At 42.4% G+C, this 14,400-nt stretch overlaps 1 protein-coding gene across 1 annotated transcript in view; it reads left to right on the forward strand.

The window, feature by feature from the left end:
• zgc:152774 (uncharacterized protein LOC553526 homolog) overlaps positions 1-14,400 on the forward strand; it is an 88,303-nt gene that overhangs the window by 22,059 nt on the left and 51,844 nt on the right. The window contains exons 4-5 of the mRNA XM_055643699.1: positions 5,999-6,216; positions 7,658-7,805. Of these exons, the coding sequence (XP_055499674.1) occupies positions 5,999-6,216; positions 7,658-7,805 (366 nt within the window). The remainder of the gene's footprint in view (positions 1-5,998; positions 6,217-7,657; positions 7,806-14,400) is intronic.

A 14,400-nucleotide genomic window follows, 5' to 3' on the forward strand; every position in this document is an offset into this window, starting at 1 on the left:
TTTCCCTACCCCAATGGGATCATGAACTCAGCCCAAATTTTAAGGACTGAATTCTTTTTTTTAATCTGTTGCCTCCACCCAATCCATTTAGTAATTTGGTGATCTGATTTAAAACAAAACATGGAAGAACTTTGGTATAATGTGATATTACAGTTAAATAAATTATTACATTTTGTTAGATCTCAATTAACACTGTGATCTATTATTTGCGTCGTAAGAAATATTTATATTCCATTTAATTTATCTATGGTAAACAAATGTTCTTGAGATTTTGTTAAGTTGCGTTGACTTTGCTTTGCAACGAGTGTAGTTTGTTTCAATTTGTTTCCACTAGCAAAATAATGGATCGCCTATCGACTTCAATATAGCATTTGGCTACTTTCCCAGCTCTCTATTTGATTTGGAAGTTTTGGTAATGACCACATCACCTAGACAACACTGTGGGGATGCTAGGTTGTTGCGCAGGCTGCTCTGGTGGTGAAGTAAAGCTGATATCCTGCCTGTTCAACACGCTAAACAAAAAAATGAGGATGTTTTTCCTTTGTCTTGACATGGTGCCTTTTAACTGAATAGACAAAAACAGATTGAACTGATCATCAATATCATTATTTGTAGCTGGTATAGAACTGTAGCCATGATCACATAGAGAGGAATAATTAAACAAATGGCTTTGAATTGGTATCCTGGTGTGCCGTGCTTGTTTTTCAATTAAACCCTATATATCATAATTGAAAATATAGATTTGCTGCAATCCCTTGTTTTCTGAAGATTTATAAAATTACTGGGAAATATTTGTGAGACAGGTTTGTTGTCATCAATGCGACAAGCATGTATCTCCCATAAACACTTCCTTGTTGCTCACACAAGCAGTCTTTGTCTTGCTTTAATGCCAGTTGACACCTGTCAGTTGTCTTTGCTGGTGGGTTACTGAAGGAGATCAGCTGGAGGAACTCAGCGGTTCAGGCAGCATCTTTGGAGGGCATTGGAAAATCTATTTTGCATGTCAAACCCCTTCATCTAGACTAAAATAATAGAGGGGAATAGAATAAGGTGAATGGACAGAGTCTTTTGCCCAGGATAATGGAATCAAGAATCAGATGACCGGAATAAGGTGAGAGGGACAAGATTGATTAAGAACTCTTGAGGGGCAACTTTTTCACTCAGCGGATGTTGTATTTTCAAATGGAGGAGTTCATGTGGCAAATAATATAACCACATTTAAAAGACTCATGGATAGGAAAGGATTAGAGGGGTGTGGGCCAAATGCAGGGAAATTGGATTAGTTGTATGCAGCAAGTCAAGTCAAGTTTATTTGTCACATACACATACGAGATGTGCAGTGAAATGAAAGTGGCAATGCTCGCGGACTTTTGTGCAAAAGACAAACAACAAAACAACCAAACAAATTATAAACACAATCATAACACACATATTCTTTTACATAATAAATAATGGAAGGAAAAACGTTCAATAGAGTTAGTCCCTGGTGAGATAGGCGTTTACAGTCCGAATTGCCTCTGGGAAGAAACTCCTTCTCAACCTCTCCGTTCTCACCACATGGCAACGGAGGCGTTTGCCTGACCGTAGCAGCTGGAACAGTCCGTTGCAGGGGTGGAAGGGGTCTCCCATGATTTTATTTGCTCTGGAGTTGCACCTCCTGTTGTATAGTTCCTGCAGGGGGGGGCGAGTGAAGTTCCCATAGTGCGTTTGGCTGAATGCACTACTCTCTGCAGAGCCTTCTTGTCCTTGGCAGAGCAATTCCCGAACCAGATGGTAATGTTCCCGGACAAGATGCTTTCCACCGCCGCTGCGTAGAAGCACTGGAGGATCCTCGGAGACACTCTGAATTTCCCCAATTGCCTGAGGTGGTAAAGGCGCTGCCTTGCCTTACTCACGAGTGCCGAGGCGTGTCATATATCCTCGGAGATGTGGACTCCCAGATATTTAAAACAGTTCACCCTATCCACAGGATCCCCATTTATCCTCAATGGAGTGTACGTCCTCGGATGATGTGCCCTCCTAAAGTCCATGATCAGCTCCTTCGTTTTTTTGATGTTCAAGAGGAGGCTGTTATCCTGGCACCAGAGTGCTAGACCAGCCACCTCCTCCCGGTAGGCCTTCTTGTCGTTGTCTGAGATCAGGCCCACCACCACAGTGTCATCAGCAAACTTAATTATTTAGTTGGAGCTGAACCTAGCCACACAGTCATGTGTGTACAGAGAGTACAATAGGGGGCTGAGGACGCAACCCTGGGGCGATCCTGTGCTCAGGGTGAGGGACTTTGATGTATTCCCTCCCATCTTGACTACCTGGGGCCTGGCGGTGAGAAAGTCCAGAACCCAGGCACACAGGGAGGTGTTGAGCCCCAATTCCATTAGCTTCCCGGCCAGTCTGGTGCGGACTATCGTGTTGAAGGCTGAACTGTAGTCTATGAACAGCATCCTCATGTAGCCCCCCTTCTGGCTGTCCAGATGGGAGAGAGCGGTGTGCAAGACCTGGGAGACTGCATCGTCCGTGGACCTGTTCGGACGGTATGCGAACTGCAACGGGTCCATGTTCCGAGGGAGGAAGGCGCAGATGTGATTCTTCACCAGCCTCTCAAAGCATTTCATGACTACCGAGGTAAGGGCCACCGGATGGTAGTCATTCAGACAGGCTGGGGAGGCATTTTTTGGTACCGGTACAATGATGGATTTTTTGAAGCAGGCAGGGACCACGGACTTGTCCAGGGAGAGGTTGAATAATGTAGTGAGCGCTGGAGCTTGCTGCATAGCACAGGGCTTGAGTACTCGAGTACAACATGGTCAACATGGCTAGTTGGGCTGAAGGCCCAGTTTCTATGCGGTATGATGCTGATTTCCACTTTTACTTTGTCACCAACTTCCTCCCTGCCCTAAAATTCACTTTTTCTGTCAGCTTTCCTCTTTCTTAATCTCTCTTTCACCATCTCAGGAAACAAGCATATCATGTATCTATACACTTAAATGGATCAATTGTAATCATGTATTGTCTTTCAGCTGACTGGTTAACATGCAACAAAAGTTTTTCACTGTACGTTGGTACACTTGACAATAAACTAAACTGAAGCTACCCACTGACTAATACAAACTCACTGACTCCTAGAGTCACCTCCCACTCTGCTTTGTAAGAGTGCCATCCTTTTCTCTTCATTTCTCTGTCTCCGCCTCATCTGCCCTAGAGATGAGACTTTCCACTCCAGGACACCTGAAATGTCCTCCGTATTCAGGAAACACAGCCTCCCCTTGACTGATTGACTAAGCAATCAGCCATTTCACCTCTACGTCCTGTACTTCTGCACTCACCCCACATATGAACAGGGGTTGGGTTCCCCATATTCTTACCTTTTACTCCAACAACTTCTCCATCTAGCACATTATTATTCTTCAACATTTTTGCCAGTCACAACATGATCCCATCATCAGCCACATCTTCCGCTTTCCACCCATTCTTCCTTTCTGCAGGTAATACACTCACCATGACTTCCTGGTTTGCTTAACCCACCCCATCCATTTCCCAACTTCCACAGATACTTTCACGTGCAACTACAGAAGTAACACGTCCCTCCACTGTTGCTTCCATCTATGGACTCAAACAGTCTTTCCAGGTGAGACAGTGAATCTGTCCCTTTTTTTTCTCTCCACCCATCCACCCTGGTGCTCTTTATATACCCTTCTTCCCACCTTACTCCCTGTACCCAATCACTCTGTCATCCCCATCTCCCACTGGATCCATTATCCTCCCTCAATGCTCTCTCCATTCCCTCTGATGTTCCTATCTCTTATTCAATTTCATTCTTCACTTTTCTTGCCTATCAAGTTTTTAGAATCTTCAGTATTTTATTGCCCATTTATCACCTCCCAGCCTCTATTGCTATCTCCAAACATTTTTTTCCATCACCTGATCTGCCAATCAGCTCATCTCGCTTGTATCACCTATTGATAGCTAGTTCTTGCCCCCATCCCACCCCCATCTCCTTATACTAGCTACTATCTCTCCACTCTTTCAGCCTAGATGAAAGGCCTTGACCCGAAACATTGATTGTCCATTTCCTTCCATAGATGCTGTCTGACCAACTGAGTTCCTCCAACTCCTCCTTTCTTGCTACAGCTTCCAGCATCTACAGCCTCTTGTCTCAACAACAATAAGAAGAAACTTGGTTAAAATAATAAGCTGCTTTGTTCAGAGTAACATGCAATATACAGGGTTGATGAGAATGGTGCAGCTGTTTGAGCTACTGTCTCAAGCACCAGAGATACGGGTTCAATCCAGACCTTCGGTACTGTTGGTGTGGAGTTTGCACGTGCTTGTTGTGACCTTGTGCGTTTCCTCCATGTGCCCCGATTTCCTCACACCTTCCAAAGATGTGTGGGTTTGTAGGTTAATTGGCCTCAGTAAAATTGTTTCTAATATGTAGGAAGTGATGATAAAGTAGGATAACATAGAACTAGTGTGAACGACTAGTCAGTGGTCGGTCTGGCCTCGCTGGGCCAAAGGGTCTTTTCTATGCCATATCTATGAACTAAACTAATAAAATTTGCCTTTGTAAAGAAACATAAGAATGCAATGCCTTCCCACTTTAATAAGTAATCTTGAAGAAAACACGCATTCTCTTTGACTATTGGTGCTGTCTGTGGGGAGTTTGCACGTTCTCACCGTGACTGCTTGGGTTTTCTCCGGGTGCTCCAGTTTCCTCCCACATTCCAAAGACGTGCAGATTTCTAGATTAATTGGCCTCTGTAAAATTGCCCCTAGTGTGTAGTGTATGGGTGATTGTTGGTCAGCATGGATTTGGTGAACCGAAGGTCCTATTTTCCCGCTGTATCTTTCAGCTAAACTAACAGAAAACAAGGGAAATGTATGTTTCAGTCAACCAAGTGCATACCCACTATCAAACACCTAATTCTACACTTATCCATTTTTATTCTCCACATTCCCAACAAATCCCACTCAAATGCTACCACTCACCTGCACACCATGGGTTATTTACAGTGGTCAATTAAGCTAATCTTGAGCACATCTTTGAAATTTGGAATAAAAGTGGAGCACCCGGGTAAATCCATGTGGTCATAGGGAGAATGGGGTGGAAGATTGCAACCTTCACGTGGTCCGCCCTGTTTCGACGAATGCAATCAATCTGGCGTGCACAATCAAATAAGATCAAATAGAACAAGTTGTCCTACGACTTTAGGCTGTGCACGCCATATGCAAGAAGAAGATAGGGAGAATGTGCAAACTCCATACAAACAGTACTGGAAGTCAGGATTGAGCCCAGATTGCTGGAGCCATGAGACAGATACTCTACTGGCAGTGCCATTATACATCTGATGCATGGGATTGCACTAACCATACATGCTTATAGAAGCAACGTTTTTGTAACTGAACATTTTTCATTTTTGTTTACTCTGTTCCATTTGTTTAATACACACATCACGCAAGGAAGGAATTGGGGAAGCAACAAGATGGGTTTTTGACTGCAGGCAAATTTGAGCACAACCACGCACATATTTAAATATCAAATGATTCTTAGAACCCAAGACTTCCAAGTTCTTGCATCTAACTGAACTTACCTCGCTTTAAATGAAAGACGCAAGTTAATTTTGTAATGTTAGTTAATTGAAGCAGAATTAAATACAGATATAGGCAACCCCTATATTGGGGGAAGGGGTTGCTTGTGTTCTGAGAAAACGACAAGTATTGTGATTTTCCATAATGCAAAGCTGCAAAATCTGCGCTGGCACCAAGAAATGCAATTTGAATTAAAAGTTTATATATTTACTTTTTTACAGACAAATTTTGAAAGCAAATTTTTATTCCATTTCCCAGAGTTTTTGATCGTGATTTATGATTTATATGAGGGTGAATTTCTGTTAAGCAAATTGCAGAAATGCAGGAGGTTGCTTAAATATTTTTTAAACTTACTATTACATGGCTTTTTGTTACTAATTTTCTCACTTCACACTTTAATCATATTTTGCAGCTTTGGCTTCACTAACAAAACGGGGAATAAAAACCACTTGCCAATAGGAGTATATGGAAATGGGTTTAAATCAGGCTCCATGCGGCTGGGAAAGGATGCTATGGTCTTCACCAAGAATGGCGGAGCATTAAGCGTGGGCCTCTTATCGCAGTCGTATCTGGAGCAGATTAATGCACAAGCGATAATCGTCCCCATTGTGCCTTTCAACCAACAGAATAATATCCTTTTTGCATATTGGTATTCATGTTAAAATTGTTTTATTTTGGCAGGCTTCTTTGAATAACAGATTCCACAAAATTTGTCAATGTAAGGCAAGAATGTACATTACTTATAATAATGCTCTTGTTTTGCAGCATTGTATTTTATTTATCTCAATTCATTCAAAATATGTAAGTGCCTTAATATCTTGTTTGTGTTACAGTCTTTAGTAAATAGAACTGGACTGAAATATTCTAAGCATGATAATATGCAAATAGATTAATCCCTGTAAAAATGTGAACCACAGTTTTGAAAATTGTCTGTGAAATCCTGAGCGTTAGATAGCGTTGTCAGTTTTCTTATTTGGGGGAGCTGCTAAAGAATTCCCATCCTTGTGGATAGTAATTGGGGAGAGGAATAAGCCAATAGATGAAGATAGATTGATAATTATGAATAGCAATGGGGCGGGTGGAGGGAGATGAATTGGTACAAAAGGGAAATTGAAGAAAACATGATTAGCATGTAGCCAAAATGTATTTTGATTGTTTTTTAGTATAGGAGTTGTAACTGGCTGCCCCCCCCCCCCCCCCCCCCCCCACCTCCCAAAAGTGCTTAAAATATATTACTGATGAACAAAATTGAAAATTAAAGCAACTTTTTGTACGGGCATCAATTCCTCAATATATTTACTGAAAGACAAGTGATCTGCATGAAATCGGCCAAGATACTATGTTATTCTGTGGCACATTTTATGGAACTTAAAAACTCAAGATATACATTGCAATGGAGGAGAAGTAATGTAACCACAAGATGAAGCTCTGGATCAGACTGGGGAAACGTATATGGCCACATGTCTCAGGAAATATATTTGAGCCTTTTGTGGTTTTTGCAAGATAGATTTCTCAGAATAGTAATCATTAGACTAGGATTTGCATAAGGAAGTCTTGCCCATATCGACCGTAATTTTTAAGAAATTGAGAAAAAACTGGTAAGACGAATAAAGGGAAACTATGGGCCACTTTTCCTGTGTGAAATAATGTTAGCAAGCTCTGAGCTCCCCATCCTCCAAAACACCTAGTGTAAATGCTAAGATATCTTAGAACGATGATGGAGCTCTGCAACTGGACTCCACAGAGAGCCAAATCTGCAGTTAAGTTCAGGCCTCCCATAGTTGACGCCGCTTCTGCAGAAGTCCCAGACCTTTCAGGGGAACAATTGGTTCAGTTTAAACAAGTAAATGCTCGCGGTCTGTTCCAGAAGATCTGGGCCACAATGTATAAAGGGGTTGAATGCATCATAAAATAAATTATCAGGAAAAGTATTTGAAATGCCATGATCATATTGAATGGCGGTTCAGGCTCAAAGGGCCGAATGGCTTACTCCTGCACCTATTTTCTATGTTTCTATGTAAGTGGTGTTATGAACAGATTCTTCAGAATATTTCTTAACCCTCTAAAATACAGAACCTCATAGTTACTGAAGATTCAGTGCCAAGTCTGGAGGCTATTTTAAAATTTTCCGTCTTCAAGTCACAGGAAGAGCTACTGGCAGAATTTGACACAATTGTTGGCAAGAAAGGAACACGGATTATTGTTTGGAATATCAGAAGGTAGGTGTAGAATCTTATTCACCTGAGGAGTAAAGTTTAACCGGTTTATTTCAGCAGATGTGAGACTATCTTGGGAATTAATTTGCATACCTTGGTTCCTATTTGAATTTTCCTTCCCTCTAGTTGTCCATGCTTTGCCATCCATACCTCCTTCCTGTCCTTTGACCCCATTCACATACAATTCCGAATCTCTCTGTGCTTTACCTTGTCTCCTTCTAAATCTCCTCTGCCCAGCTATATTCTCAGCTAGTGAGTTGTAGAGGGAAACTGGTTAATTGTTCCCCTCAAAGTTTCTGTATGATCTCCTCCTCCCTCCAGTAATCCATTCTTTTCCCTCTTTCTGTCCATTAATTGTGAACTGTATTGCACCTCAGCCCTCCACCTCTACTCTGCCTTAGGTTTTATTTTCTTGCTCATGTGTAATGATGTAACCTTGCAAGAGGTTTTTTGAACTGATGGCCAATTATGTCGCAGAGCAGGATCATTTGCAGAGGTTGCTGTAGCAACAAGCGATTTCAAGGGTAAAGTTTCCCTGACTTGCTTGGAGTGTACGTGGATAATTCGCACCCCATTCTATGATGGAGAGTAATCCATCAGTCTGAAGAAGGGTCTCGACCTGACCCGAAATATCATCCATTCCTATCCAGAGATTCTGCCTGTCCCGCTGAGTTAATCCAGCAGTTTCTGTCTGTCATTGGCTACTAATTGGTATCTAGAAAATGTCACCGTCTGGATTGGGGATTGTGATTTTGCAGGCTCTTTACGAAAAACATCTCTCTCTCCCTGTCAGAGGATATCTTTTTGGTCATAGTGAATACTTTCCCCCTATGCTCTGTTGGAAGATGAGGCTTTTGATATTTTGCCTTGAGCTTGAGCCCTGGTCTACAGGCCTCTTGAACTACTGGTTGTCTTTGGATTGCTAGATCCTGAACAAATGGCGCGCAGGTATGAAGTCCCTCTATTTGCTGGGGATGTATTGTTGGGTTCTCCTGGATTGATGCGGTCATTGGAATCTCATGTTCCCAAGCCAGTGGCTTTTCCACCGAGCTGTTGTTGAGGCAGTCAGCAACTGTCAGGGCTGCCATTTGGTGGGGGAGCCAAAAAAGAAGAGGGTAGTCCTCGTCTCTGGACCCATCTACACGGATTCGCTGGTCATGGAAAATATTTGTCAGTTCTTCCTCGGGCTGAATGTTGGGTGCATTCTGAATTCCTGGAATTTACCATTAAGAAGATTATTTGATGATCCCTAACCAACTACATGTTTAGAGTGAAGATAGACACAAATTGCTGGAATAATTCAGCGGGACAGCAGCATCTCTGGAGAGAAGGAATGGGTGACATTTCAGGTCGAAACCCTTCTTCAGACCGATGTTAGGGGAGAGGGAGATACATAGATAAGGAACTGTAAGGTGTGCTGTCCTGGGCCTCCTCCATTGTCAGAGTGAGGCCCAGCGCAAATTGGAAGAACAGGACCTCATATTTCACTTGGGAAGCTTACACCCCAGCGGTATGAACATTAACTTCTCTAACTTCCCTTGCTTTCCCTCTCTCCAACCCATTCCTCTTCCCAGTTGTCCGACCAGTCTTACTGTCTCCGACTATATTTTATCTCTGTTTGCCTTGTTGTTACTTTCTCCCAGCTAACAATAATGTATTCTACATGTTCCTTGATCTCCATTCCCGTTGTCCTGTTTTCACACCATACGATTGCTTATCTATGTATCTCCTTCTCCCCTGACATCAGTCTGAGGAAGGGCCTCGACCCGAAACATCCAGAGATGCTGCCTGTTCCGCTGAGTTACTCCAGCATTTTGTGTCTTATCTTTGGTTCAAACCAGCATCTGCAGTTCCTTCCTATACATGTTTAGAGTGGAGTTTTGAGGAAGTCTAGATTATTAAGGGGAGTTCTATGGACATGTCCAATCAATGCCTTGCTGCGCATGGGAAACCAGAAATTCTGGTTCCTACTCCTGCCCAAGATAACACCTAATTCTCAATGAAATTGAAATTGTAGACTAAATAATGTTTGCGTAACCTCCATGATGCTGCTGTGAGTAGCAAATTCAGAGATATGACAAAGATATCTTGCAGCAACTTGGAAAGATTCCTTGTTAAACAAAAAGTTGAGAATCAATGTAACCATAATTTTCTCAAATAAATTAGATTATGTACAAAGTCTTCATCTCAATGAGGTCCAGGTAGGCGATGATTTCTTCAATAATTCTGGGAGTAGGCCTGTATATTGACCTGTTCTGGAATCCTGCTCCCTGTCCTGAACCATCAGTCTTTGTTATACTGACACCTTCCAGAAAGGATTGTTGCCAGTAGCGTCACTCTTGATTAACTCATTGAATAATGATTTTGACAGCTAAATGCAGGAGGAAACAGTCATTGTTCGTGTAAGTCATGTTCAAAAGGTGTATAAGCAGCTGACAGTTACACAAAGATAACATAATGTCCTTTTTAAATAACTGTAATAGCAACATGGTGTACTTTTAGTTACAGAGTGACACATCAAAGATGGCATATAAAGCTTAAGTTTATGCCAGTAAGGCTAGAAATGGACATTTGCAAAAATTGCAACATAGCTGATGCTGGAAAAAAAAGCCACAAGATATGTGTTGCGTCTTGAGAACTAAGCCACTTGGAGCCTAAATTTGATTAATATAAAATCTTTATTCATCAAAACAAACAGACATTCTCTTGGAGACTCTCAGTAGAATCTCCAAACTCAAAAGTACATCGAGGTATTATACTTTTTTAAACATCATGACAACAATGAACAATGAACTACTGTTTGAATGGTTGCAATTACCTACCTAGCAAATAGCTTATATTTTGAGGAAGGACATTCTTGCTATTGAGGGAGTGCAGCGTAGGTTCACAAGGTTAATGCCTTGGATGGCGAGACTGTCATATGTTGAGGGAATGGAGCGGCTGGACTTGTATACTCTGTAATTTAGAAGGATGAGAGGGGATCTTATTGAAACATATACGATTATTAAGGGTTTGGACACGATATGGGCAAGAAACATGTTCCCGATGTTGGAGGAGTCCAGAACCAGGGGCCACAGTTTAAGAATAAGGGCTAAGCCATTTAGAACGGAGATGAGGAAACACTTTTTCACACAGAGAGTCTGTGGAATTCTCTGCCTCAAAGGGCGGTGGAGGCGGTTCTCTGGATAGTTTCAAGCGAGAGCTAGCTAGGGCTCATGAAGATAGTAGAGTCAGGGGATATAGGAAGAAGGCAGGAACTGGATACTAATTGTGGATGATCAGCCATGATCACATTGAATGGCGGTGCTGGCTTGAAGGGCCGAATGGCCTACACCTGCACCTATTGTCTATAGCTCAGACACTTCAAATATGCTACTTTCTGCAAATATACTCAGGCTGCGTACCCGCTCCTGGTTGCTCAACACTTTAACTCCCCCTCCCATTTCCATACTGACCTTTCTGACCTGAGCCTCCTCCACTTTCAAAGTGAGGCCCAAACAAATTGGAGGAACGGCATTTCACCTGGGCAGCTTACCACTTATGAAAATTATCTTCTCTAACTTCAAGTAACCCTTTCTTTGCCTCTCTCTCGGTCCCACCCCTACCCTAGTTCTCTGACTAGTTTCATAGTCCTAACAATGAACCATTCTGCATTTCCTTGTCAATTGTCTGCTTTGATCTGTCGCTGTCACTTTACCTGTCCATATCTCTAGTCTCCCACTCTCCTGACTTTCAATCTGAAGAAGGGTCTCGACCCAAAACATCACACATTCCTTCTCTCCAGAGATGCTGCCTGCCCCGTTGAGTTACTCCAGTATTTTGCGTCTGCTTCTTTTGTTACCATGTCGAGGGATGGTAAAGAAGGTATAGGTGTGCTTACCTTCATCGTTCAAGGCATTTACTTTGGGAGTCGGAATGTTATGTTGCAGCTTTGGTTGGACCATATTTGATACATTGTGTGCAGTCCTAGTCACCCCATTACAGGAAGGATGTAAAGGCCTTGGAAAGGGTGCAGAGGAGGTTTATCAGGATGAAGAAGGATCCTGACCTGAAACGTCACCTATCCTTTTTCTCTAGAGATGATGCCTGACCAGAAGAGTTACTCCAGCACTTCTTTGGTTCAATTGTGCTTTATTGTCACATGTGCAAACGCAAGATGAAATTCTTTTTAGACATAGAGTTCAGTGAAGCACAATTTCCGAATAGCAAAGTGTACAGAAATATTCCACTCAGACTGCATGCAAGTTTTGGCACCATTTTTAGTCCGTGCTCTACGTCTTGCTAGCAGGACCCAATCCTGGCACGTCCAAGCTGCTTGGCCTCCAGCCGTCGGCTTCTTATGCGGGGATCGACCAACGAACTGACGTCCCTCTCCTCGCCCGTCCATCTTAGTGTCCCTGGGGTGCCTCCTGCAGCCGCGGTAGGCCAGAGCCTGGCCCCTCTCCTACTGGCCTTGCTCCTCAGTCCGGTCATCGTCAGCTCCATCCTCTCTGGTCTCTGACTTTCGGGGGACAAGCAGGGACAGGCTCTGCAGCTTTCCTACTACAGGCCGTGGCCCGCCGGGTCTTTGCACATCCAGCCATAGGGGATGAGCAGTAACCAGCTCGGTGGCTTCCCTGCTACAATCCGTCCACCGGGAGCTTCAGGTCAATCTCCCAGGTCGTTGTGGCGCAGTCTCAGCCTTGCTTGCTTGCCCTTGTGTCTAACTTTGCTATAAACCAGCATCTGCAGTTCCTTGTTTTTACATTTAACCAGAATGTTGTTTGCATAAAGGGATAATAGTTAGAGAGAGAGATTAGGCAGGTTTGCATTGTTTTTTCTGGAACTCCATAGGTTGTAGGGAGACCTGGTAGAAGTGTATAAAATTATGAGAGGCATAGATAGGGTAGACAGTCAGAACCTTCTCCTAGGATGGCAATAGATAATGTGAGAGTGCCAAACTTTAAAGGAGAAGTGAGAGGCAGCTTTTATACAAATGGAGGGGGGGGGGGGGGGGTGGCTGGAACATGCTGCCAGGGTTGGTAGTTGAGGCAGATATGATATTGGCATTTAACAGGCTTCTGTATAGGTAGATGGATATGCAGGGAATGGAGGGATATGGATAATGTATAGATGGATAAGAAATGGTCTTCGCATCATAATCGGCGCAGACATTGTGGGCTGTTCTTGTGCTAATTTATACTGTGTTTTATGTGGCTCCCTGGTTATACGTGCATCTGAATATTAAATGACCAGATAAACTGCATTGAGTGGCATGCATATGCCTTTCATGATATCTTAATACAAAAGAGGGCATCATAATATTTTCCCAGATCTCATCTTGGAGGTTTCAATGAGAGCCCATTAACATGAACATTCATCTATTGTCCTCTGCTGTACTGATTTGAATGCCTCACACATGATGATTGGTTTCAGTAGTCGTAAATTATCCTCGCAAGTTAACTTGTGAATAGATTATTTTACCAATTTGAAGATTTCTTCTTATGATAATATATATCTCCATTTCACGTGTTTCTTTAACTCTTGTATATTCTCTAACAATATGCATACTTGAATAGCACATACTTAATTTGGAAATATAACATTGGTTATGTGTAGGAAAGAACTGCAGATGCTGGTTTAAATCTGTCTGAAGAAGGGTCTTGACCCAAAACATCACCCATTCCTTCTCTCCAGAGATGCTGCCTGTTCTGCTGAGTTACTCCAGCATTTTGTGTATAACATTGGTTAGATTGGTCCAAAGCAAAATTTAGAGGTAACAAACAAGTGCGAACCAATCTAATTTCCAACCCCTGAAAATATTTATTGAGCATGTTGCATTTTCTTTTGGTATTCTTGTGTTTTTCAGTCTAGGTCTGGGATTAATGTAATATCTTTGCTTTGAGAAGGTGTTTAGTTCAGATTTGTATTGGTTTAGAGATACTGTGCGAAAACAGGCCCTTCGGCCCACTGAGTCCGCTCTGACCAGCAATCTCTGTACACTTACACTCTTCTATACACTAGGGACAATTTACAATTTTTACCGAAGAAAATTAACCTACAATCCTGTACGTCTTTGGAGTGTGGGAGGAAACCGGAGCACCCGAGGGAAAACCCACTTGGTCATGGGGAGCACGTACCAACTCCATACAGACAGCACCCATTGTCAGGATTGAACCCGGGTCTCTGGCACTGTATGGCAGCAGCTCTACCGCCGCCATGCTGTCCTTTTTTAAATTTTGAAGTCATCCAACTTTATTTACACCAGTTACAAATAATATACAGTTATGATTTCACAATTAAATCAACTATGTCATTGCACAGTCTTTAATTTTGATAAAATAGCCGATACCCTGTTCAGCATATTATTCCTTGCTTCCACAGAGATTAATCAACTTTGGTTTTATCCTTGAAGGCACTAATAAGTGATTTTCCATATTTATGTTTGTGTACCGCTTCAATATTCTTCAAATCCACTTTGGAGTGAGAAACCTGAAGTAAATAAATAAATAAATAAATAAACAAGCACCAAATGAACTAATCATGTCTGATTTATTTCATGTACCTGTACACAATGTTGGAGTGCCAAGCCGTATTGATTCTCTGGAAAATCATGTTG

The sequence above is a fragment of the Leucoraja erinacea genome, chromosome 12 (genome assembly GCF_028641065.1).
Source record: "Leucoraja erinacea ecotype New England chromosome 12, Leri_hhj_1, whole genome shotgun sequence".
NCBI lineage: Eukaryota > Metazoa > Chordata > Chondrichthyes > Rajiformes > Rajidae > Leucoraja > Leucoraja erinaceus.